Genomic DNA, 25,941 nt, shown 5'->3' on the forward strand with positions numbered 1-25,941 from the left:
GGGGGAATTGAAGCCCAGCCATGTTATTGTTAGAGACAGAAATAAATCATATATAATTGCTTCGCTATGAAGGCCAAGTCCTGCTGTCCTTCATGCCTGAGTTAGAAATACAGGATTTGGACCTTTGTTTCCTGTGGTTTCCTGGCCACCTTGGACGTGCCCAGAATCCTCACGCTGCCGCTGTGGTGGCTAATTACCATCGCCGGGCTCGCGTCACATTAAACTGAACTGCAGCCCAGGCTCCGTCCGTCCTGCGTGGGCAAGGAGATGGCTCTGCTGCAGGAAAGCCTTTACGTGAATGTCCGCCTCTAAATGCCATTGGCTTCCCGAAGATTACTTTAAAAATTAAGAAAAGCCTTAGATGTCAGATTACATGGTGGGCTTCCACAGAGTGCTTCTGTTTTGGTTAGCTGTTTGGAACAAGCCTGGTAACTCTTCGTTGAAGTAAGTAGGTATTTTGACATAACATGCATGTGGTATTAACTTTATTCACTCCAGAATCTACTTTATGTTTATGTTTTTGTCTGCTTTTTAATCATAGATCATGAACACAGTCACAAAAAGAACAAGCGAAAACACTGGAGAAGCCAGTGGGCAGAAAGCAGCATATTATCTGACATGGAGATGTTGAAACACAGCTTGGAAGTGAATTCGTTTTCTGCGGATAGCAACAAGACTGTGAACATCAGTGAAAAGAAGAGCCACAGACGAACAAAGCGGTTTCTCTCCTACCCTCGGTTTGTGGAAGTGATGGTGGTGGCTGACAGCAGGATGGTTGCCTACCATGGAGCTAATCTACAGCACTATGTCTTAACATTAATGTCAATAGTGAGTATTCAACTAGGGGGAGTAGATTCACCCACGGGTCATTTTATAGTGGTCACGGAGCACCCTTTCTGCTGCGTTCATACGCAATACCATCAGTTTGCCTCAGCCAGGCATGGAGATAATGCTGGGATTACAGTAAACTTGGTAAAACTTGGCTGGGGAACACTGGTTGGAGTCTTCTTCCATCCCAGACCCATCACGTTTCCGAACTCTTCCCACACCTCTCCCTTCCACCTTTCTGAACCCTAGGCAGCACAAGAAATATCACTATCCCTTTAGTCCACATACTGTACTCTTCTTTTTATTTAAGCCCATGTGAAATAGCAGCTGAATTAAAAAGGTACTTTGGGGATGGTGCCTTCCAAGGGACCGATGCTAGTAGGTTATGCAGTTGCGTGACTGTTGCAAGGAGAAGGAGCCTGTGGTCACCTTGATCCTTAGCATAGTGCTAGAGTTGGCTTTCCAGGCTGAGTACAAGCATTTTAGTAGCTGCTGGTACAAGGATGCAGTAGTGCAGTCCCCAAACAGGCAGCTCTGTAGATGCAGAGTCACTGGAAGTGACTATCCAGCATAGTTGTGTCACTGAAGGGATTTTCATCCTATTTGAGGGTAGAAGTGCAGTAAATATGTGGTCTAAAACTGTCCATGTCAAAATGAGGCACTTGAGAGAGTAAGTTGCTTTTGACAGTCTTGGTTGGTGGGCATCGTATCTTGGAGCAGAATGATCCTGTAATTTGGTGAAATGTGTGCTAAAGCAAAAGGAAAAGTTGGGTTTGTGCGATACCAGCAGGTTTGTTTCATTCTAAATTTGTGCTTCTGGCAGGAGGTCTTTCCAAGTAGCATTGAAGCACTGAGTGGGGCAGAAGAGCAGCTCAGGAGAAAAACAGTCGCAAAATGGAAAGCATGCATGTGTTGTCTTAATTGTTTGTTTCCTTGAATGTTAGCAATAATTACAAATTTTCTTTTTCAAACAGGTGGCTTCTATCTACAAAGACCCAAGCATTGGAAATTTAATTAATATTGTTATTGTGAAATTGGTCGTGATACATAATGAACAGGTAATACAAGTGATTTTCTTCACCTTCTGTTTGACAGTGGCATTTGTAGTGAGCATTGTGATGAATAATTAAAATACCTGCTTTCTGTGTGTTGCTTATTAGGATGGTCCCGCAATATCTTACAATGCCCAGACAACATTAAAAAACTTTTGCCAATGGCAGCAATCCCAGAACCACCCTGAAGGAAGTCACCTTCAACATGATACAGCCGTGCTTGTTACCAGGTATGGTGAATATTCTCATGAAAACCGTAGCCAGTCGTGTCAGAGGCTGTGGGCATGTAATATATCCAGCTATGGGAAATATTCAGGTTTTGATGTGGGTGTAATGACATTTGCGATTGTGGGAGCAGTGTAACTGTGAGCAGAATTGGGATAATGTGTCCACCATAGCAGTAGATGACCTTGAGGGGTTCAGGACTGTCCAAGGTCTGCCCATGGGTTCAACATAAGATGAAAAACTCTGGCTATGGTAGGGAGTTGGTTCAGACTCTGACTGGACGGGGTGGCAAACCAGCATGAGAAGGTCCGTTGGAGGAGCAAGAATTGCTTTTGGATGTTGTTATTATTGTGCTTGTGCCTTAACTCACTGCTGCATTCAAAATTAATGTGTCAGGTCTGTTCTGCTTTCAGACAGGATATTTGTAGAGCACACGACAAATGTGATACTCTGGGTAAGGAAAAACCTTTTCTTTGTCTTTTAATAACTTTTTTTTGTAGTGACAATGTTAGTTGCCCGTGCTGAACCATGGGCGACATTTATTTCTCTATTGTAAACCTCCTTTTTCTCTCCTAGGTCTGGCAGAGCTGGGCACAGTCTGCGACCCATACAGGAGCTGTTCAATTAGTGAAGATAACGGACTGAGCACTGCTTTCACAATAGCACATGAACTTGGCCATGTGTATGTTTTATGTAAATACATTTACATATAAATAACACAAGATTTATGCTAGCTGGCGCTTGCCAGCCAGGCTAGGACTTGCTACCTACTGAGCCTAATTATTTGAGAGGAGATAAATATACTTGGGGTAGAAGATGCACCACCGAGGAAGGTTAAGCTGTGGTGTGACTCTGGGAGGTGGTGGTGTGCTCCGGAGCCTATCTGAGAGCAGCAAAACCAGCAGACCCACATTTTGGGGAGGATGAGTGACAGGGTACCCCAAGCAGCACCTAAGCAAGGGAGGAGAGCTAACAAAATGTCCATTATTATGGCATCTTCTCACATCTACATGTGGATGTCAGCAGGATCTGCCCCAGCAGCCACGACGTCCTGGCCAAACCACTGGGACTAGCCAGGATTTTTGGCCGGAGCTGGGCGGTGCTGTGGGTGCCTCAGGGAGGACCAGGACAAGGGGCATGGGCACGTCTCACCTGGCCTTCGGGACTGAAGTCTTCTCCGAGAGCAGGTCCTCAGCCTGCCACAGTTCGTCCCACCACCATGCATGGGGCTGCTGAAGGCAGCGCAGCGGCTGTGTGCGAAGGGAGGAATTTACCCAGGGCGTCTGGCAGGTGATCGGGTTGTATAAGTGAGCCTGACCCACCCCCTGAACTATTTAACGAGGGAAAATCTCATGCTGCTGGACATCCCCAGAAGAGATGCTGTCATTCAAGATGCACCTCCTCCAGTGGAAATTTCTTTTAACTGATTCTGACTTTTTTTGAGAGTGGTAGTGAGAAAAATCATCTTAGATTACATAGTCCTTTACCCGCCAGCTACAACTCTTAGGCAGCTGGTTCAGTCCCAAACCACCTCACACCTGGTTTGCAGTGGAGGTCTGTAGGTGTGGGATGGATGAATACTCGGGAACAGATCTCTCATTGTTTTAAACTCCCTTTTTCTTCATGGAGAGCTGGCTGAGATGGTCTATTTTTAACCATAGTAATATTTGTTTAAATGAGACTTCCTGACAGAAAGTCCCCAAAGGTTTGGTGTTCCCCACACCTAACCTGTGGCTAATTCCTTCGCTAATGCTGCCCCAGAGCTGCCGGAGGGGTTAGCGGTGCTCCCGAGCAGGAAATGCCTCTTTGCTCTTTTACGGGGAGCAGAGTGAAAAGGTGGTTCATTGGAGGTAATCTTAATGGGATATAAACTCCCCAGCCTTCGAACGCAGGATCACACCGGGTCATTTCCCCTTCTCCACTTCAAACAGCAAAGCGCTTTAAGCCGTTCTGTCTCCGTTAGCGTATTTGCCACATTCTTCAATATGTCATGTGCTGCAAACTTCGCGTGGGTTTCTGCTGATATTGATGCTTGATGGCATTTTGTAAACCTACCACATAAAGCATAGGAGCCAAGTCTATCCCCGGTGCAACCCCATTAGGCAGCAGCATGAGCGATCAGCGTGGCCCAAGGTATTCAACTACGTTAGAAAACATTTTGCAGCCAACATAGGGTGCTGCCTATGACATGAGGGACTTCAGGCAGCGGTGGTTGGTGGGCTCAAGTCATTCGTCTGCTTCAGAAATGTATTCCCCCAGACCAACTCTTGGCTCTTTGGCTCAATTCCAGAGAACTTGCCATTTTTATGACGGTAGGGCCAAACTCCAGCCTGCCTGCAGGATCGCGACCATCAGCTGAAAAGGAAACTGCAGCTGAAATTGCATCTTACTCCAGACTCCCTCAAGGGCTTGTCTGGCTAAACGTATGCAGTCATGGTGTGGAGAGCTTACTGGGGTCCTGCGTAGCTTTTTGCAGACAAGTGCTAGGAACCCAATTTGAGCAATGCTTGTTGGCACTTATGAATATGTGCGTATCCATACTTTTATTCTGTAATATCTGTCAGCATATCTCAGAAAAATTCTTGGGTTTGCTTACATTTAGTTCTCACTGTTGCTCTTGCTATACTAAATACTTGACATTTGCCACTTAACTGACTGTACTGTTCGCTGCTGTTTTTCTCTTAGATTTAACATGCCACACGATGACAATCATAAGTGCAAAGAAGATGGAGGTAAAAATCAACAGCATGTCATGGCACCAACACTGAACTTCTACACCAACCCCTGGATGTGGTCAAAATGCAGTAGGAAATACATCACTGAATTTCTGGAGTAAGGCCTTGCATATGCATGTGTTAGGCTGTTTTGACATGTGCATGCATCCCATTGGGTTCATCAGTTGATCTGAAATCCTAGTGTGCAGTGTTTGGAGGAAATCAGAGGGATTTGTGTGTGTGCACATCCTTTACATAGAGCAGGAATGCACCCCTGGCATCCAGTCCCCACCAGTTCAGCCTCGTGATAAGCTGGCACAGACCAGCCTGTCTATAGGGAAGAATAAGTCTTCCCCCATGGATATTGCTTTTAAGGAATATGCGTTCTCCTCAAACCTGAAGAGTGAGTTTTCCAGGCCCTGTGGCCCAGATACGGAGCTGTGTTTTAGGAGGCAGATTGAATCTGCCTTTCTGCTCCACAGGTCAAGATAAAGCCCTGGCACTAGTCCATGGTGGGAACACTGCCCCAGGAGCCCACGGGTCAGTTTGATGCACCGTGATCACCCATTTTACCGTGATGCCTTCCCATGTGTTGTGATGGGGAGCAGAACGAGAGCCACGATGGTGTCATGGCAAATCCAGGAGCTTGGTCCCTCGGGCAGTTCTTCTGCTAATCAGTGATTTTCTTTCTAAATATATACTAGAGCATGCTCAGCAACTAAATGCAGGTCGTGCATGCCCAGAAATGCTTTTGACAGGGTAGCTGACTGCACTGTGGTGGACGGTGGTTAGCGCAGCATGGGGGTGGTGGTGAATGGGTCATGCAGCCTCCTACCCTCCTGTGCTTCAGTCTGCAGTAGCTGTTGTATTGCTTGTTAAATATGGTAAAAGCGGTGTGCATCTGCCCTAAGGCTGACTCAGGTAAACACCAATGGGTTCTAGTCTCATTGCTTCCTGTTTAACACCATTTTTCTGCTTTGTGTTGTAGCACTGGTTATGGGGAGTGTTTGCTTGATGAACCTTCATCAAGAACTTACACGTTGCCTCAGCAGCTCCCAGGGCTGATTTATGATGTCAACAAACAATGTGAGTTAATTTTTGGACCCGGATCTCAAGTGTGCCCGTATATGGTAAGTGAAATTCCACGCCTTGGTTTTCCTGGTGTTGCCAGGGCAAAGTAAGGCCTCCTAAGGTTGAAAGAATGGGATGCTCACAAGCCATCAAATTATTGTCAAGCTTGTGAGTTAATGATAAAACTTAGGGGGATAATTTCATAAAGAATCATCTATCTGGTAAGGCATGTAGCACATATTTGTTTAATATTTTGATCTTTTCAATAACTTAAGCAGATGCAGTGTCGGCGACTTTGGTGTATTAACATTGATGGTGCGCACAAGGGATGTCGTACCCAACACACACCGTGGGCTGATGGGACAGAATGTGAGCCTGGAAAGGTCTGTAATACCTGCTGGTTCGTGCCTCATAGCTATGTTTCCCAGGGCTCAGGCTAAGCATATCAGTCAAAATCATCCTATCCCAATGGCCAGTTGTATGGGGCACAGCTTCTGACTGCAAGGGTGGAAGCCCAAAGCAGCTCTGCATGTTTTAAGCCTGCTATGCGTGGGTCAACTCTACGCCAGATAATGTGATTAAAATTGACTGTTTGGCATAACGTTGTTTAAAGCAGGTATTCCTTCTGGAGTGCTTATCTTTTTAAATCAATGCCCTTGAGTGAACTCTTGAGCAAAACTTTTGCAAAGCTTCCTGAGGCTTTTATTAGAAATTTCCTATGTGATGTGAGCAATTAGTAATTTTGTGTAACATAAACTTGCCAACTGGCTTCTCATCTTGACAACTTCAGAGTAAAATATAGAACTGGTTGACATTTTCTGCATGGAACAGTTTTGGCAGTAATTCATAGAAACTTTCAATTTCCATGCGCAATGCTAGTTTCCAGCTAGCATTGTGGTTTCTAGAATAAGTATTTAGTTTTTAGTTGTCCAGATCTGGAGAAAAATAGTTGAGAAGATTTTTCTTTTTATTTTATTGAGATACTGAAGCTTTTGAAGAAAAATGCCAACTAGTTTTCAGAATTTTTGTCTGAACAGAAATATTCTCCATCTAGGTCTAGCAAAAAAAGTGTGATGTTATTCTACAAGGTATAGCTTAAAAATTTGCTTTCTGGCTATTAATGATCAACAGTTAAAGTTTTCTTTAGAAAGAGTCAACATTTTAATTCATAGTCTTTCAAATGTATTTTAATAAAAATATCTGGATGCTATTTTAGATATAAGTTTCCATAAAGGCTTAGTAATTAATCTTTTGTTGCATGTGTCTGAAAAGTCAATTGTTCAACAACACTTGACTGATTTCCTTCAAGACAATGGGCATAATGTATCAATTTACCTTCCTTTCTTAGGGAAAAGCGCAGTCAACACGTTTGCTTTTATTGTTGAGAATGTGCATTAGAGATGTGGTTGGAAATCCTATTCCTGTGCTACTCTTTGGAGCCAGTGGTGCTCCAATATTTAACGTTTTTATGTAAAATCCCCCCTTTTTTGAGACTCAGGATAAAGCTTAGGCATCTGTGGAGTCCCTTTGACTTGAGACCTTGTGTTTTCAACTTCTCCATTTGTGAGCTTGGGGTCTGCTCACTGCTGGAAGCTCAAAAATAACTATTTTCTTGAAATTCCAAAAATCTGGGCTTCAATTTTGTTCCGACAAACCTGCCGTTACCCTTGGATATGGCCAGAGTGATGTGCAAACAACTGCAGTTGAGCAGATTAGCACCTCCTCAGAGTTACCATGTCATCCAAGAGGCAGTGTCCAGCTGCATGGCTCTTAATAAAGACCGTGTAAGCAAAAACATTTCAGTCCACAAATTTAGACAATTTGACAAGTTTAGACAAATTAGACAAGTGTGACCTGAACTTCTCAGCTGAGAGCAGATGGGCTTTTAAGAAAAGCTAATGCAGTCCACTCATGTTCAGGCATTTGAATGTATTCTCACAAAAAGGCTTTACAGAGTAATTCTTGTATCTGTGTGTTGGTTTAATTCAAGCTTAAGGTTTGGATCATCATAAGCTCTCTTCTCCTCAGTGTTTACTTGGGCTTGTGAAGTGCTGAGGTGCGAGTCTGGAGTGCTTTTCATTGGAATAAATCACTATTTTGGTACTCTGCTGTGGCCAGGAGCCCCATCAAACTGCTGCTCGCTGACTAATGCCTTGTCTCAAGTCTGCATGTTTAAAGCCTGTAATATATGGATTGGCAGATGGAGAAAACACTATGCCATTTTTAATGGAGATATCTTTGGAAATGAGGGAGCTAAGAAAAATCTAGTTAAAACTACTGGGATGTAGATTTAACCAGGCTCTAAATTTATTCTTAAATCAAGGACACTAAAACAACATGGGAGTATTAGCTTATGCATATTTTGCATGTGAGGACACTGAATTTGATATCGCTAAATCAAGTAATAAGCCCAGCCCAGAGTTTGGCCTTTGCTGGGTGAGCACCAGTTGTGATGGTTTACAGTGTTTCACAGCACCAGTGCATTGTTGGGTGGAAATAAATCACTGAAAGAAAATAAAGAGGGTCGTAAACTTGGGCCTCTATCTCTTGTGGTTTTCAGGGTTGTTTAAAGAATGGTAAAAGAAGAGTAGACGAATAGTAATCATTTCTGTCTCCTGCCGTATGGCAGCAGGTAGCGTATATGTTATGCATGCATGAAGCTTCACAGCACTTGTCTGCCCCCTGCTAATCTATTCAGCCAAAGTCAGCCCAGGGATGGGAGCTGGATTTGGTGAATTATCTGGGACTCCAGCGGCAAGACAAAGGCAAGGAAAGTCTGTTGTAGTGTCTCCCGTCCCTGCCATTGCTCTCCTGCTCAAGTGTGTGTCTAAGTTATTTTGAACTTGCTCCAGACAAAAACTCTTTTATTCTCTTCATTCTCTGATCTGTAAGCTCATAGGAAAGAGAACCCTGGCAGGCTGTTTAGTTTTTCTGTTGTAACTCAACACAGAAATTATTTTTAAAATACAAAAGGCATGAAGGTTGCACAGCCAGACTATTCACAGTGTGGTTCCAAGAAACACCATTGCGTTTCCATAAGATACTCTTGCTGTTTATTTAAAACAGCTGCTCTTTTTTTCCCCCCTTTGATTTACCATCAACTCCAAACCCCCAATTTTTAATAAAATCAAGGGATGTAGGTGATTTCCTGGTTAATTCTCAACCATCGGATGGGAGACATATAGGTCATGTCACGGTCTGTTAGCTGTGTACATTCACTAGTTAGCTATTCAGTCGTCTTCTCTGGGTCAGTGGTGCCAAGCATGACTCTGGTTATATATTTAGCTGTGAGCATCAACATTGCTGCGAGAAGTTCTCCACCGGGACAGCACTGTTGGATTGGTGTCATGTATTTTTGTACGTTAATGATAGCTGTCGGACCTCTTTGCCCCTGTACAGGACTGGCATAGAGGTCCCCATCCTGCAGTTTTTCCACCCTCTAAATGCCAGGAGGAGCTGTGCATCGTAAGGGTTTGTCCTGCAGCAAAGAAACAGGCATTTCAGCTTATTTTATTCCTGTCCTTTACTGTGGCAGATATTTTTCAGCCAGTTTCTATCTGAGGAATCAAATCTTCAGATGAAAGCAAATCCAGAGCACATTGCAGCCATGCTCATCTCTGAGCAAATGCCACATTTAGGGCCCAAGCTATGAGTTGTTCAGCTGTCCTGCAAACCATGCCCTTTAGGCAAATGCACCTGAGATCAGCGTTCTTCATCAGCAAAGCAACGTGGCAAGCTGGCATCGTGGGCAAAAGGTGTTAAACACGCTGCAGAGCCGCAGTGTCCTATGAGCTGGCTGCACAACCCCCATGATAGTTTGATTTTGCTCTGTTTTCCTAGATAACTTTCTCTAAGGTGATTCATAAGGATGTCTAAAAAGGGGGGTGAGCTTGTGGTGTGTCTTGATACAGCCTTGTTCTGATATTAGTGAAAGGGCTGGAAAAACATGGCACATCAGTAAATTCAACCCCGTTGCCATAAAGATTGTCAGGTGTTTCCCTACCTAAACAGCATCTGGTGCAGAGAAATATTGCAAGGGAATATTTTAATGATGCACTACGTGTTTTCTTCTTTAAGTCTGTAACCTCTTCTAATCTGTGAGCAATCAGCAATGTTTGGGCTTCCTATAATTGCAAAGATTTAGGCATCTGCCAGCAGATGAGCACATCTCTGGGTTTAAATCTGCTTTAGCGAGCACTGATCGGTGAGAGGGAAGCCCTGCTCTCAGAGGTCCTGGGGACACTTTTCCATCACTCTGGTGGGGCCAGAAGGTGACTCTCCCCTAGATTTCCCCTCTCCAGAAGTCTGTGTAGTCGAACTAGCAAACATACCCCAAAGGGACACAATTTATATCATAAAAATGGGGACAGGGGCTTGCCAAGATAATTTAAGCCAGTTTTCCAAACAAAAGAAAACAAGAGTTATAGCTGGAAAACAAAAGTGTAGGCCAGGCCTTGGCAAGTCCCGTGTTATGGCTGAGTGAAAAAAAAAATACTTTGGTTTGAGGAATTCATTTTTCTATTTTATTTGCCCTTTGGATTTGGAAGTTTCCTTTCGTGCTTTGTACAGCTGTGGGGAGGTTTGAGTTTTCCCTGGTGTTTTCCCCGTTGCCTGTCTCCTCCCCTGACACTCTGTGGTTCCTGCTGCTCTCCAGGAAATCAGATAAGCAGCTTTTTGAAAAGCCAGTGCCGCGAGCGTTGCCGTGCTGTTCGGCACCAGTAAACAGGGCATATTCGGTGGTTGCTGTTGTCCTCAGTCCTCTTCCCATAAATCACTCCTGTGGACTCAGCACCTTGCCTGCGCTTCTCCATTTAAGGGTGCAGAGAAAGAAAAATATGGGTGTGACAGACAAAAAGTAAAGTTCAATTTTATTTGATTGCAAAATCTTTGCTGCGTTTTGCATGTGGTTGAGAAATAAGTAAGCCTGAGTTTTGTCGTCCAGGCTGGTCACTGTTTGTCTGCTCAAAATGCAAAAGCAATGCAAACCTTTCCCGTCTCTCTCCTTTGCATGCAGCACTGCCGGTTTGGGATGTGCGTGCCCAAAGAGCGAGAGGCGCCGGTGATAGACGGAGCGTGGGGGACGTGGAGCCCTTTTGGGACCTGCTCGAGAACCTGCGGCGGCGGCATAAAGACGGCAATACGAGAGTGCAACAGGCCCGAGTAAGTGCACGGAGGGGAAGCGCTGGTGGGTGAAATGGGGAAAAGCAGCTGGGTTGCCCAAATGGGCTGAAATCCCCTTCGGCTGTCCCCAGCCCACGTGTGCCCCAGGGACCGGTGGCTTTGCCTGGCACAGACGAGGCAGCGTAGGAACCCAGGAGGAGCCGGTCACAGGTTTGGTTTGTGGGTAAAGTGCACTAAAAAGGGATCCGTTCAACAGAGACAAAAGGAAAAAGCTAATATCTGCACGAGTTTATTGCCTCCTGTTTTCCTTGGGAGGCACAGCTGGGGTCCCACTTCCAAAGGCGTTTTTCTTCCTCCAAAGTTGTGGATCAGAAAGGAGGGAGCAGGGAAGGAGCCATGTGTTTATCCATTTTTCACCATTTTACCCCTGCTTTTGGCTGCTTTTGCAGCTGTTCCTACAGGCCAGATCCTTTACACAGTTTTCTACCATTTTACTCCTGCTTTGTCTGGTTTTGCAGCCTTTGGCTGCTTTTGCAGCTGATCCTTTATACAGTTATATGTCAGCTGGTGCAGACTAGCCAAACCTCAGCAGAAATCTGTACCCCATTAAAAAGCGGCGCTCAGAAATGTTTGCTGTCAGCCTGGAATGCAAAATCCTGCACCCTTTGAAATGGCAGGGAATTTTGCCGTGGGCTTCAAGGAGATGAATGTGTGGCCAGCGAAATATTAGTAATAGGTTGAGCAACTGGTATGAAAACAGCCTGTTTACATAAATTGTGAACTGTGCTGGTTTCTGTTTAACTGCCTCCTTTCAGCCCACGAGAGCAAGAACGGGTGGGCAGGATGCTTTCCAGGCTCTCATTTGGGACTGAGACACGGAGAGGAGAGGGGTCTGCGGAGCTGGTCGGACCTTGGGGTCTTAAAAAGATTGAGCAGGCTCATTCCACTTTCTCGTCATTGGTGTTGGACGGCTTATTGCCAAGGAAATTGCCATTAGTGATGTGCCAGTGACGGTCTCATCACTGCTAATGGGAGAAGGGAGAGCTTGTAGCCGTGGCACCGGTGCTGAAGTGACAGGAGAGGCTGGCTCAGCACGGCTGGGCAAGTGTCGAAAGAGAAGAGAAGGGTTGAGGCTAAGGGAGTCAGACACCAGCACGTTAATTAAAATGATGTTGAGAAACACACAAGCACAAAGCAGTTCTTGTCTCGCTGTGCTGAGTCAGCACACGCCATATGGTCTTCCAGTAGCCATGGAGACAGAAAAATAAAATATCTTTCCACAGGCAAAAATAGCTATGCTGCTGAACCTTCGGATGCTGTCAGTGAGATGTATTCCCATCTTCTGGATAGGGATCTGTTTGGACTGATAGCTTTTTGTGATAGAAAAATCTCCTTTATCCTAAAGGCTAGCCAAGGGATTTTATATTTCATCTTCTCTTATAGCTTGTGTTTTGTATCTTGGTGTTTCATGAGGCATATGACTTTGGCTGGGATTTGCAAAAGCACCTAAATATGCTAGGCACTAAGCTGCCTGTGAAATCCCCAGCGCTTATCTTTAATAGTGGTTATTTTCCAGGCTCCCTTTTGAGAGCCACGTAGCTGGCACTGGCCTCTTCTCCAACCCCTCGCGAAGTCTCCACGCTGAGCCGCCTGTCCTAGCACCGTCCACAGAGCTTTACACCGGCTCTGTTGTTTTGTCCCCGTAATTTGAAATCATGGCATGGGCTCCCACCATCTGCGTCCCCGTTATCAGGGAGGCTGCTGAGACCATGCAAGTGGATGAGACGCTGCCGGGTACTCTCCTGCCTCTCCCGCTTTTCAAAGTACTTCAAAAATATACAGAATAGGTCTAGTCCCCATTTCTCCTCTGTCGTAGAAGGCAGGAAAACCAAGCCAGGTACCTTAAGTAAGGTCTGAAATAGTTTTCAGTAAGTCTTTTACATTCGAAGATGGTTTAGCTTTTTAAAGCTTTTTCTGTACACAAGAATCTGGGGTGGTACCTTGCACGCCAATAAAATATTGTGTTAAATCTGGCATTGAAAATGAACCCCCCTGCCATGGTACAGAAAATAAGGCTGCAGCTCCTGCCTCTGTAATGTGCTCTGACACCTACGTGGACGAGTATCTTGCAGGGCTGTAGGAAGAGCTGTAAGCCTCTGAAATGGCAGCAGACTGTGTTTTGACATACACTGAAGGAATGCATTAGCTAACCAGACCAGACCCTTCCCACCAAGATTGCCCACTTGGGAATTTGAGGCTGGCTGGTACAGACAAAGCCCACGGCTGCAGCCTGTCACGTAGGGGGTCTGTGGTGCAAGCCCTGGTTTGCAAAGCAAGGCGTAGCTGCAGAATTATGGGGAAAAGGCATATTTCATAAGATGTCAATACCAGGAGCCCTGTTTTCAGGAATGGCTTTCTGGATGGGGGAGCGTTATCTCTGGATGCGAGTCTGATCACGTCTGCATTTTAGTCCGTCACAAAAGTATCCACCTGTGCGGAAAGCTGCCTGCACTCGACACGTAAACGCACCTATAGATAACTGTGCTGGCCACTGTACTGCTTCCCGGGATGCTGCGAAGGAGATCTCAAACCGATCTGTGCACACTAGGGCTTCACAGATTTTTCTGTGGTCACTGCATGAGCACAGACACAGGCAGGCGAGCAGATGAGCACACGTGCCCCAGAGTTGGTCTCCAGGTCCTTTCGTTGTGGCAGTCTGAGTGCCCTCAGGCAGAGCTGCTACCCCTGGGGCTGAGCACGTGCAAAGCACCCCCAAAACTGTGCTTCTCAGCAAGGTGCCTCTGCCTGGTGCTCCTGGGGCTCTGAGAGTCGGGTGCTGCCTCGAGGTCTGCGTGTGAAAATGTTCAAGGTTAGTAGTTGCAGGTGATGCATTAAGCATTGCCTATTTAAGACGTGCTGGGAGGAACGCAACGAAGCCGGGGTGTGTGCACGAGCTTGTAGGGGGAATGATGCTAGGTAGAAACTGGGTCCACACCGGCCATTTTTTGGTCAAGTAAGTGATTCAGAGAGAAGGGAAGTCAAGAGAGAACAAGGAGGTTTCTATGCATGCACTGCTTTCCCTTCCGTCTCTGCGGTACATCGTTGATGATTATCCATAAAAATATTATGTAGTGTGAAGTATCCCCTATTTCTTCATGACACTGAAAATCGATGTTATATCAGGCTGACTTATTTTCCAGGGTCAGCTCTTTCTGTTTACTCAGACTCTGTGAAAAGCAATGCTGGTTTAAAAACACCCTACAACTGTCAGGGTGGTTTGGGGCTGTTTTGAAATGTCAGAAGTGTGAGTGTGCTTCAGCCCCGAACGCTGGCTGCGGGGAGATTTACTGCCACAGTTACAAAGCTGACAGTTTGCAACACGATGGCAAGTTTTAGCATCCTTCAGTTTGTGGTGTGTCCATGTGTTCAATGTTATCTCAATCTCACGGGTCATGTCTAGAGAAAAGGAAACTGTACAGTAGCTTGGGATCTTTGGATTTTGCTAGACATACCCTTAAAAAAAAGGCTCCTGCGTGTTGTTCTTAACTAACTTAATATTTAGAAGTCTCATTTTAATTAAATTGATTTATAGTGGAAGCAATGTGTTTACCATAAAAATGTTGTATTTGCAATTTTTGTGAAGAAATGCCTTGCTAGAGGTTTGCATAATTTGCCTTTATCAAACCGCAGCAGTCCTGCTGCACTATAAATGCTTTCGAAGTGAAAATGATGACTCCTGTTAACTGCCCCATGAAAGATTTGGGCTCACCGAGGTCTGGAGTGTGCTGCTGCCACAGCTAAGAAGTTTCCCCATGCGCTGTGTAGTGAGATGGTCAAAATGTCCCGTTGTAGCTGGAGGTAGATAACGTGCCTGCATGGGAATAGTCCGTGGGATGGACTCCGGCAGTGGGAAACCCCCAGCAATCACCACTGAGCCTGCGAGGCAGGAGGAGTCCGGGATGCGTCCGCAGGGGCTGCTGTGCTGGGTTAGCTCTGGAGCGGTCCCAAGTGTAATCAGTTAAATTAATCCAAGTTGTTTGTCATAGCAAGGTGGAGAATAGACTAAATCGGTAGAAACCAGGTTTAGGCTTGGTCCGCTAGGAACTGGTGTGAAATCCGTCTGTAAACTGAAATCTGCACCAGGCGCTGTGCGGTTGGTTGGGCTTTTTAGCACTGTTACTTGCCTAATTGCAAGCACCAGAAGCCTTTGCAAGCGATACACGTTTAGTTTCCAGGTGGCATGTGAGAGTCGCCCTTGGAGCAGGTAGAGCTGATGTTACCAGCTACGGCTCCAGGCTGTGCCTAAAGACAAATCATACCCCTCAGCATTTAGGATAGGATTTGAGGGGTCTGCACCACGGCAGTGCATGTCTCAGCCAGGAGAGGATGCTGGCAGGAAAAATCCCGTGTGTGTAGCTGGTGGTGCTCTGCATCTCACCTGTGGCTGCTAAAGGAGACAACTCCTTCTGCCAGACCTGTGAGCATCCCTAGCATGGTGCGATGGGCTGGTGGGAATTCTGCCTGCCCTTCCCCGCTTTGCAGGTAGTCTTTCAGCAAGTGCAAGCCCCTCTGTGTGCCTCTGTCTCTCCGTTTATTTCATGGGAACTCTGCTACTTGAGTCACAGATAGCTTTCAAACGTAAGAGTGAGGAATTGTTATTTGTGGGAGTAAAGGCACTGGTTTGTTAAAGGGACGAGCCAGGGCTAACCTCAGCCAGTGGAAGCTTTCCCATGCTGATGGCTGGGGTGCATGTTAACTTCATCTCCCCTCAGTGCAGGTCCTAGTTGGTATAATTACTCCCTTTTGGATAATTACAGCTTTGCCCAAGTTGACCCTGCCAACATTTCATCCAGATTGCAATATCTTTCCTTCGGTAACATCAGGGAAAAGCAAAGCTGCTTGGGTGGTAGTGCAGTTTTTATTACGTGTATTAATGGTGGTAGCTTGTAGAAGCCTCCACCAAGCCCGCCCAGTTTCATTTGAAGTTTCAGGAGAGAGCAGCAGAGATGTTGGATTTTTTTGGAACGTTTAAAGCACAGTGCATCCTTTTTAATTTTATTATTACAATTTATTATATGCATAGAAGGCTGCACATAGCGAGGCGTATGAAATCTTACCCGAGTTTCTAGAAGAAGTGTCCTTTGAACAGACAGTAAATAGGATAGCTTCTATCCCAAGGGTACTTTCCTCACAGCATTGCCATAGCTGAAAATAAGTCCTCACCAGAAAAGTGCCTTCTGCTGGGCTCCTCCGATGCCGTCCACGTGTAGCTCGCTCCCGCACCGCTGCTGACAGCAGCTGGAGCAGGAGAGGCTTTTTCGGTCCCCGAAGTGAGCTGTTATCTGGCAAAGGCTCCGTCTACATACGAGGACAAAAATAGCTTTATGACTACAGCCCTGAATCTGGGGTTGGGAAATTCAAAATGACAGTTTCTCCTAGGCTTATCCGCTGGCATTTATGTGGCTTGGATGATATCACTCTCCCCAGTTTATACCAGAGTCATCCTACTATAAAATAGGGGTAAAGTATTTATTGGCCATCTTTGGTGCTTTCTGGAATACATGGAGATAAAGTTGTTTAAAAGTGTCTAGCATTACCATTTCCACTGTTTTGAGATAGAAATCCTGAAGGACTAAGTGCTGCCTGGCCTTTCAGCCTCTTTCTCCTTTCTGTCATGATGTTTAGTTATTTGCAACCCTCTAGATCAGGTGCAAAGTCTCAGCCAGCAAATCCATGGGACCGATGGGTTTATGGAGGGATGGTCTCTCTGGATGGGATCCCTCAGTGTGAAACTAAACCCTCAATGGGGACAAAGATGTTGCTTTTCCTCTCTAGCTTCTCTCACTACCTCTACATTCATCAGAGAGCAAATATTCCCTTTTTCATCCCTTTTTAGCATCACATATATGGTCTTTTTTTATTAGACACCTGCATAATCTTTCTTTCTTGTCCGCCTGGGATATTAATTAAAGACGTGCATAGATGTAGACGGAGCCATCAAAATGGTGCTGCAAATACTGACTGTGCTGAAGAGTTTGCAGAACTGCAATTGCATCTCATTTCCAGCCTGATCCCAGCCAGCTTCTCTTTCTTGTTTCTGCAGGCCTAAAAATGGTGGGAAATACTGCGTGGGTCGTCGCATGAAGTTTAAATCCTGCAACACCGAACCGTGCTCAAAGCTGAAGAAGGATTTCCGGGACGAGCAGTGCGCCGACTTCGATGGGAAGCACTTTAACATCAACGGGCTGCCCACGAACGTGCGCTGGGTTCCCAAATATAGCGGCAGTAAGTGGCAGGGGGGATGCAGGTCCTGCCTCCTGCGTCACCATGTCAGGGTGATGGCATTTGGATAACGTGCTTCTGGTTTTCCTCCCCCTCATCCCCAGTCCTGATGAAGGATCGGTGCAAGTTGTTCTGCCGAGTGGCGGGAAACACAGCGTATTACCAGCTGCGGGATCGCGTCATCGACGGGACGCCCTGCAGCCCCGACACGAATGACATCTGCGTGCAGGGCCTTTGCCGGGTAAGTCTTTTCCCTTCTCTTTAGCGAGGGTGATTGCAGTTTTGCGTGGCAGGACGGCGCTTCTGCACCTTGCTCCACCCGGTTGTTGGCGTGCCCGCTTCACTCGGGGGCTGCTGGCAGCGTCCGCAGGCTCCACGAGCCCTGGCTGGTCTGAAGCTTGTGCCAACCTCCAGATCTGCAGAAGAGCCACGTGTGGAGGATGTCTGTACAGAATCACAGAATCGTATAGGTTGGAAAAGACCTTTAAGATCATCGAGTCCAACCGTAAACCTAACACTACCAAGACATGTAGGAGGATGTCTGTACGGCTGCCCTAAGTTACTGAGGGCTGTGGAGGTCCGAGCCTGAATCCAAATGATGCTTCCTTCTGTGCTCTGCCCCGGTTCTTCCTGGTCAGAGCACTTTACGTTTCCATTCACAATTATTTTTCACGCGTTTCTCTATGGGAACAACCAATGCAAGAAGTTTTCTCTAGCGAAGGCATTGCCTGGTGCAAATGGCAGTTCTGGTTCTCACTTCGTAAAAAAGTCTTTTGTTTGAAAATGGTGTGGGATGGCCACACTGTAAGTCAGTGGAAAAATGTGGGGAAGCCAAACAATTTGTCTCACTGCAGCCTTTTGCATACAAAGCTTTTGTGTGCCTTAATTGGGAGGTTTGTAAATGCTGTTCTAGTCTGTATTTGCTCAATCTAGTTTTTTCAATTTTTCTCTTAAAGCAAGCAGGATGCGATCACGTGCTGAATTCAAAAGCAAGAAGAGATAAATGTGGTGTTTGTGGTGGGGATAATTCTTCATGCAAAACTGTTGCAGGCACATTTAACACGGTGCATTATGGTAAGAATCTGTTGCTAAAAACTTTATAGTGAAAAATGCGGGTCTATAAAAGCCATTACCACACTTAATCTACAAAAGCAGTGATGTAAAATTCAAAATCCTTCTAGCTATAGCGTATTCCATTTTATAACTATTTATGCTATCTCTAAATGAAAAGTATCAGCTTGTGTAATGTGAGGTAATTTTGCTCATTTCCCTTCCCCCATAAAAAGCGAATGAAATGTCTGTGTAATAGCCTTGACTTTCTGTTAAATCTTTTCTAGGCTATAACGTTGTGGTCCGCATCCCAGCTGGTGCAACTAATATTGATGTGCGTCAGCACAGTTACTCAGGGAAACCAGAGGATGACAACTACCTGGGTGAGTTGCAGTCCTTGTTTCAGTCCAGAGATCTGCTTTATTGTCTGGTTGTGGTGATATATCTACTGGCTGCTCTCTGCTAGAGAGGATGAAGAATTCATTTGAGGGAGATGTTTTCTTATCGAGAATTTCTCTCATATGTCTACCAAACCTTCAGCCTTATCTTGTTCCTTCTTTTTGTTCATGCCATCCTTGATGCAAAGTTTGGGAGGTTCACAGATTATGAGAAATATCCCCTTAGGGTGTCTCTGGGTCTGGGAGGGACTATTGAGTCTGGGCTGTGGGGGGCAGCTGAGGCACAAAGCTGGAAACCAAACAAGCTTCTGAGTTCTGCTGGAGTCTCCTCATCGCAACTTAACACGTCTCTGCTGTCACCATGCCTTGGCTGGAGAGTAAATATGCCGTACCCTGAAAGACGGGTATACAAACAAATCCGAAGAGAAATTATTTTCTATTCCTCTGAGAATAATAATTCTGATTTTACTTAGACTGAGCCCTTCTTGTCCCTGCCTGACAGTGATATGTAACTATAAAGAAATACCCTGCACCAAAGATGTTGGTTTGATTTAAACCTAACAATAACTTGGCCTTTGGCTGTTTGGACATTCATAGTCACTGTTTTCTCTAATCTGTGGGTATGTCTCTAGAGGCAGATTAAAATGCTCGTGGTGCTGTGTTAGACCAGACTGCTACATGCACATATGCTTGTAGCATGGCCATGTGTGTCTCTTCCACCATGCTGATCAGTAATTCACCCCATAGAGAGTTCTGTTTGGGTTCAGTAGCGGAGATAACACAAAAGCACGTTAGGACTGATGTTACACCTGCCAGTCGAAGGCTGGTTTTGCCATTAAGTCCTGTTTGGGTCCCTCAGAGTCTGTTCAGGCCGCGGATGGAGCAGGGACTCAGACTGCGGCCCCTTGCAGTCCCAGGGAGATGGCTGCTCTCCTGGCTCTGTTCCTCCTCTTTTGCACGCCCCATGCCTGGCACTGCCAGCTGCACTCCAGTAGCGTGGGGTCCCGTATTTACATCTCTGAGCAGGGCACTGCATCTCGTTTCATCTCGTGAAATCCCTGCGTTGCTATATGGGGCTTAGCCCGAGTGCTTGCTGTAACTGGGTATGGTAAAAACGGGACTAGGCTGGGTGGTTCCTAGCCCATCAAAGGTAAAGGAACTCACTTGAGAAACGAGTAGAGGAGACTATCGTGCAGCAAAGGGAGACGGTGCTGGCAGCTTTGGCTGTTGCTCTGAAATGTCATCCATGTGGCTGGACCGTTCATTCAGGAAAAAGGCTGAGCGAGTCCTCCCTGTCCTCGTCCCCAGACTGGGGTCACACAGGGCTGTCTGTCCCTGCACACACGCGGCCGTTCACTTACAGCCGCCTTGCAGCGTTACTGCACGTTCACAGCAATGAAATGAGATGGTGCAGCACGAATGCACATCAATACCAAGAAAACCTTACTGAGGTGTGATAGTTTTCCATCCTGGGGGAGGGAGATACGTTTCATTTTTCCTCTTTTCCAGAAAAACAGTCCTCCCTGTGTTGTGCCTATTCAAACTGGTTCACCCCAGAAGGAGCCCCAAAGAACTTCTCAGCTCTTCTTGGAGGGCCTTTAATCTTCTTGGGAAGCAATGAAGTCAAATCTTCTTTAATGTTGCTTTAATATTGCTGGGAAAGCATCTCTTCGCATTAGGCCTGACTAGAAGCAAATGAGAAGTGTGCATGTGTCCACTTATTTTGCAGCTCACTGAGTGTGAAATCTTGGGCCCTCAGTACTGTGAACCTTGTAGTTGCTTAACAATTTAGGAGGAATTTGATGTTGTCATCAAGTCCAAGACATGTACCTACTGTTGTAGGAGATACAGCTAACAGGAAGGAATCCTTTAATGAGTTTTACTACTGCCTAATGACATTAAAGCCTGCAAAGTGTGGAGTTTGGTTGAGTATAGCATCTGCTTTGTGAGTTTTTCTCCATCTATGTCTGTTTGCTACCGAGCAGTGTTTTGCTTCATTGTCTCTCCTCATTCAGTGTAAAAACCTTCCCTTTGGTGTTTTGGTGTTAAGTTTAGATTTTTCAGTACAGAGGCTTTGTAGTAACGTAGCTGTGATGGGTGAAATGGTGGGGAAACTAACTTAGGAAATTAGCTACATAATCGCATTAGTGTGAAGTTGTGCAGCAGACTGCTGTTTTCAGGAAACTGTTCCTTTTATAAAGCATTTAGGCTTTTAAGCCTTCAGTGCTTTCACATACCTTAAGATTTGGAATAATAAAAAGTACGGGGGGAGGAGGGAGAGGGAGAGAAAGGGAGAGAAGGGAAGATAGTGACCAAACTCCCTGTAATTATCTACTAGAAAATGACGTTGGGCAATTAGGGTAGATACATTTACCCTAAGAACGCACCTGGAAACAACAGGGAAACCACCCTATCCGCACGGCTAGCACAAAGATTTGGGCAGGATTATTTCTGCGGTATACGAGGGGATACAGACTGTGTGTTCTGCGTACAGCAGCCGGCCCGGCACGCCTTTTGGGTATCTCTCTGCCCCGGGTTATGGGTGAACTATTTAGCAACAACTTCAGGCATTCAGCCTCCGTTTTAATGAGGCTCTCTGGTGGAAAAAGGAGAAGGCACAATGTCTGTAAGAGCTCTGCTGCTCCCTTCACATCCTTTCTGATTGAGAGTGCCAGTGAGCTTTTCCTCCCACCCCAATGAAAAAGAGCACTGAGAGCGCATGACCCACATTATTATGTACATATGAGTTAATTCTGCGTCTTTAGTTCTTGTTTTTTGCACCTATGCAGCCTTATCTAACAGTCAAGGAGACTTTATATTAAATGGAGACTTTGTCGTCAGTATGTTTAAAAGGGAAATCAAAGTTGGGAATGCTGTGATCGAATACAGCGGATCGGATAATACTATTGAAAGGATTAATTCTACAGATCGGATTGAGCAAGAAATAACGCTTCAGGTGAAGTATATGTTGTGCGTGCGGAAAAGTCTGCCCAGCATTATTGGACTGAAAGCAGTGGGCAGCAAAGTCTGTTGGTTTACTCTGCTTCATCTTTTTTTCTCCCAGGTTTTATCAGTGGGCAATTTGTACAATCCCGACGTTCGTTACACATTTAATATCCCCATTGAGGACAAACCTCAGCAGTTTTACTGGAATGCGTATGGCCCGTGGCAGCCCTGCAGTAAGCTCTGCCAAGGTGGGTGCTTGGGAAGGCTTAGTTTTGTCCTGGATTCATCTGGGATCTGAGCAGTGCTGCCAAATCCCTCTCCGTTTGATTTCTTTGAGATTCTGACATTACGGGCATGGTTGTTTCCCTGGGCTGTAGTAGCAGATAACGTCGTACGAGGTGTAGCACTGCTCTGCTGCTGCTGGGTTTCAGGGCAGGGCAGCTTTACAGCCCCTCTGAGCCAGGTCAGCCTTGCAACCTGGTTTGCAGGTGAGGAAGCTCAAGCGCAGAAAAGGTTATGTGGCATTTCCTAAGGCTGCAAAAGGTATCTGTGTCTGGTTTGGGGTCTGACGTCCAGTCGTTCCCACCTGCGAAATACACAGAGCCCGTCCTTGCAGGCGTGCTGCAGCTCTCTGCCTGCGTCCATCTCGTCTGCGTGAAACCCCTTCTGCTCTTCTTAGAGAGTCTTAACCCCCTCCCTCTTTCTGAAAGATATTTAAAAGCATAATTAAATGTCTCTTAATTGCTACTAAAAGAGGAGTAAAATAAATAACTGATTTGATCAGTTTCCTGTATGATTCAAACAACGCATTTCTTTTCCATGTAGGAGAACGAAAAAGGAAACCCGTGTGTACGAGAGAGTCGGATCAACTCACGGTGTCGGACCAAAGATGTGATCGAATTCCCCAGCCTGACCCCATCACTGAGCCTTGTAGCACAGAATGTGAATTAAGGTGCACTCTACTCGGCCGTGTATATACATTACATCATATATTTATTGTTTACTCCTCTTTCCTTTCACCTCTCACCGTAATTCCTTTTCTCACCAGCCTGTATTAGATTTTAAAAAAGAAAAGGATTAGCAGTTGCCTCTTTGTCAGCCAAGAGAGATTGACATCCACCAGCTGTGTTTTGAGAGACACTTTTCTACATTTCCACATATCTCTTGTTGGATTAAATTAGTGCTAACTATAAAAAAAGTTCACCTAATGTCGAAAAATCTCCCTGTGCCATACAGCGCCTGAAATTCGCATCTGCCTGGATCAGAAATGCTCAGCACCATCCTACAAACAGCCTGCAAAGAGGGAAAAACATATGCTCAAAACAAAAGAGTAACTAAGACTTGGATTTATCATCAATTGCTTAAAGCGAAGAATAGGCTTAAGTGTAGAGCGGGTTTGGGGCTGTCCCCAGACAACTCCTGGCGAGCTGGAATTGATGGAGCATGGCCTAAATCATTACAACCAATTTTCCTTTAAAAAGCAATCTGTTTTCCTTTCTGGAGCTTAAATATGGTAGCGTTAAACGGCTGCTGGTGAAGCAATTCAGATGGCCGTGTTTCCCAAGGGGTTCCTCTGGCTGTGTTAGACCCGGGGCTGTATAGGGGCTGTGTAGGGGCTGTAGGTCGGGTTGTCGCGGTAACAGCTGTTGCCATTGCAACAGGTTGGAAACCTGAGAAGGGCAAATGCAGGAGTCTGAAAAGCAGGCAGGGATGTGAGGGCTCCCGCCATTCAGGAGCTATTGACTCCAGATCCCCTTGATCTTGCTCTCCTCCTCGCTGCGCTGAAGGCTGCTGCGCTGAAGGCTGCGCTCTCGGCAGAGGAGCGGGGCTCTGCGCGCCCCGCACAGGCGCTCGGACCAGCCCGGGGGTCTCCCGGACCCGCAGGGGCTGTCCCTGCCTCTGTCCCCGGGCAATCGGCTCCTGTTGACTCCAGGGTCTCCGACGTCTCCCTGGGTCAGGCCTGGTGTCCAGCTTCTCTTGCCAGAGCTGGGGCCGGTGTAAAGCAGGGGTGTATCTCCAGATGGGTCCTTGAGGGCCACCGGCACCCGCCCTTGCTGCCCTTCCCAGGAAGGAGGCAGCAGGGTGGGAGTCCATCCATCCAGAGGGAACACCCCTAATCCCCGCTGACACCTCTGGGGCTCGTATATCTTGAAGCAAGTAATTCGCTCACACTTCAGAGAGCTGAAACTGTTTTGCAGGCATCCTGCCTTGTGGAATGCCTTCTCACACCTTTCAAGCCTGTGCAGATCATTTTCTGACGCTGTATTGTTCAGCTTTTCATTTTTAGAGGCCGAGGTGGCACTCCTGGAGGGGAACATGGGGTGGAAACCCTTCAAAGCACTGCTCCTGGCTCGGCCACGGACTCCCCCGCCACCTCGCGTGGTCCCGCAGGGTCGCAGCGTGGCTTTGCTGCCTGTAAGAGACCTGGTGACATTCCTTCCCCACAAGGAGCAATGCCAGAGTTAATTGCCTCAGGTTTTTGGAAGCCACAACACATTGGGAAGTGTTGTAAAGAGCCAAAACTTCCAGTTCGAGAGTGTATATTCCTTATTTGTGTCAAATACCCCTGAGCATGTTACCTGCAGAGTCCCAGAGCCCCACAGCTCCTTCTGCCTCTTCTGATCCTCTCCAAGGCAGGTGCCTTCACGAGGGGTCGTGGGTTTTTGCTGCACCGGGGCTGACGTTTGCTTTCCTCGGCTCAGGTGGCACATCGCGAGGAAGAGCGAGTGCACGGCCCAGTGCGGGCTGGGGTACCGCACCCTGGAGATCTACTGCTCCAAGTACAGCAGGCTGGAGGGGAAGATAGAGAAGGTCGACGACCGCTTCTGCAGCAGCCAGCCCAAGCCGAGCACGAGGGAGAAGTGCACTGGGGACTGTAACGTGGGAGGGTGGCGGTACTCGGCCTGGACCGAGGTAAGGGATGCTCCGCGGTACGGCAGGCACTCTCTCCTCCTCGCATGGGGCTGTCAGGCTGTTTTGGTTGCATACAGCTTATAAAAGTTGGCCACAGTGATTCTGCTTCCGTTGCTTTTTCTGGAGGACACTGTAGTCCAGATCAGCCTGGTGCTCCTCATTTTCCACTGCAATGAATTTGCACTTTTAAGCATCCCGAGGTCTCTCTTCGTTAGGCTGAGCCCTGCTGGCTGTCTTCTCCCATCACAGCCAGCCCTGCTGGCAGGAGCCAGGAGGACATGTTACCATCAGTGGAGGACTTCTGAAATTTGTTTCCTTTACACTTTTTAGGAGAATACTTTTCCGTGGCCAAGAATATTCCTGAATGCAGACCTAGCACCGAGAGAATGCCGAGCCTGGGGCTTTCCAGGGAGGGCACGGTGAAGGGGGGCTGGCTGGTTAGAGAGAATTAATCTCTCCTAAAACGAGAACAAGCAACAGCCATTTGGGAGAACTGAAAGGCAACACTTGTAAAAGTAATAATGGGGTTATAACCCGAAATGAATTTGTGAAACTCCTTGCCGTGAGATTTTATTAAGCTTAGCGAGATTGGATTTTTAAAGGAATATATAAAGTAACAGCCTGTTACTTAAAGTACAAATTGTTCTTCCAGAGCTTTTCTGCAGTCTCTTCACAGTCCTGACTGCAAGGAGGGAGAAGGCAATAAATGGGTTCTTGGCCTGTAATAGAGTGGCAGAAAGTATTTACTCGGTGTCTCTCCTTCCCAGTGCTCCAAGAGCTGCGGCGGGGGCACGCGGCGGCGGCGAGCCATGTGCGTGAACACCTACAACGATGTCCTGGACGACAGCAAGTGCAGTCAGCAGGAGAAGCTGACGGTGCAGCGATGCAGCGACTTCTCGTGCCCCCAGTGGAAAACTGGCGACTGGTCCGAGGTAGGTGCTGGTCACCGCGGTGGGCTCACCCTGCTGGTCCCCCGCCCTGAGGGGCTGGTGCCTGCAAAGAGATATCTCTGTCCCTGCTCATCCCTCGCGTTTTGTATGCGTAGCCTGCGGGTGCCGTGCCCCGGGGAGTGGCGGCACTGTCCCCCTGCAGAAGGTGTCCCCAAGCCTGTGCACAGGGAGGCTTGAGACAGGCAGCAAAGTCACTGCCCTTGTCACCGCTGGTCGAGTGGCTGGTTTCCTCTCTGCAGAGCCACAGGGGGTTAATTCCTCTCCAACCCTGCAGTAATTTCTCCCCAGTTTTTCCACGGTTACTCTGCAGCTTTGGGAAGAAAAATACTTTCTGCCCTCATTTTCCCTTGAGATCGTCCTCATGAGCCCCGGCAGCTCTGGCTGTCGCTGG

The 25,941-nt window shown here is 46.8% G+C and overlaps 1 protein-coding gene across 8 annotated transcripts in view; it reads left to right on the forward strand.

Moving 5' to 3' along the window:
* ADAMTS9 (ADAM metallopeptidase with thrombospondin type 1 motif 9) overlaps positions 1 to 25,941 on the forward strand; it is an 84,875-nt gene that overhangs the window by 15,162 nt on the left and 43,772 nt on the right. For 7 of the 8 annotated variants that reach the window (XR_012044554.1, XR_012044555.1, XM_072875739.1 and 4 more), the window contains 18 exons: positions 542 to 828; positions 1,803 to 1,886; positions 1,989 to 2,110; positions 2,519 to 2,559; positions 2,682 to 2,787; positions 4,791 to 4,937; positions 5,808 to 5,949; positions 6,166 to 6,273; positions 10,905 to 11,050; positions 17,115 to 17,296; positions 17,398 to 17,534; positions 18,250 to 18,367; positions 18,631 to 18,726; positions 21,531 to 21,697; positions 21,806 to 21,935; positions 22,513 to 22,639; positions 24,390 to 24,600; positions 25,368 to 25,532. Coding sequence is in view for 6 of the 8 variants with exons in the window: in XM_072875739.1 (XP_072731840.1) it covers positions 542 to 828; positions 1,803 to 1,886; positions 1,989 to 2,110; positions 2,519 to 2,559; positions 2,682 to 2,787; positions 4,791 to 4,937; positions 5,808 to 5,949; positions 6,166 to 6,273; positions 10,905 to 11,050; positions 17,115 to 17,296; positions 17,398 to 17,534; positions 18,250 to 18,367; positions 18,631 to 18,726; positions 21,531 to 21,697; positions 21,806 to 21,935; positions 22,513 to 22,639; positions 24,390 to 24,600; positions 25,368 to 25,532 (2,516 nt within the window). In the remaining 2 variants the exon portion in view is untranslated. The remainder of the gene's footprint in view (positions 1 to 541; positions 829 to 1,802; positions 1,887 to 1,988; positions 2,111 to 2,518; positions 2,560 to 2,681; positions 2,788 to 4,790; positions 4,938 to 5,807; positions 5,950 to 6,165; positions 6,274 to 10,904; positions 11,051 to 17,114; positions 17,297 to 17,397; positions 17,535 to 18,249; positions 18,368 to 18,630; positions 18,727 to 21,530; positions 21,698 to 21,805; positions 21,936 to 22,512; positions 22,640 to 24,389; positions 24,601 to 25,367; positions 25,533 to 25,941) is intronic. The other variant, XM_072875740.1, reaches the window with a different exon arrangement.

The sequence above is a fragment of the Ciconia boyciana genome, chromosome 11, assembly GCF_034638445.1.
Source record: "Ciconia boyciana chromosome 11, ASM3463844v1, whole genome shotgun sequence".
Taxonomy (NCBI): Eukaryota; Metazoa; Chordata; class Aves; order Ciconiiformes; family Ciconiidae; genus Ciconia; species Ciconia boyciana.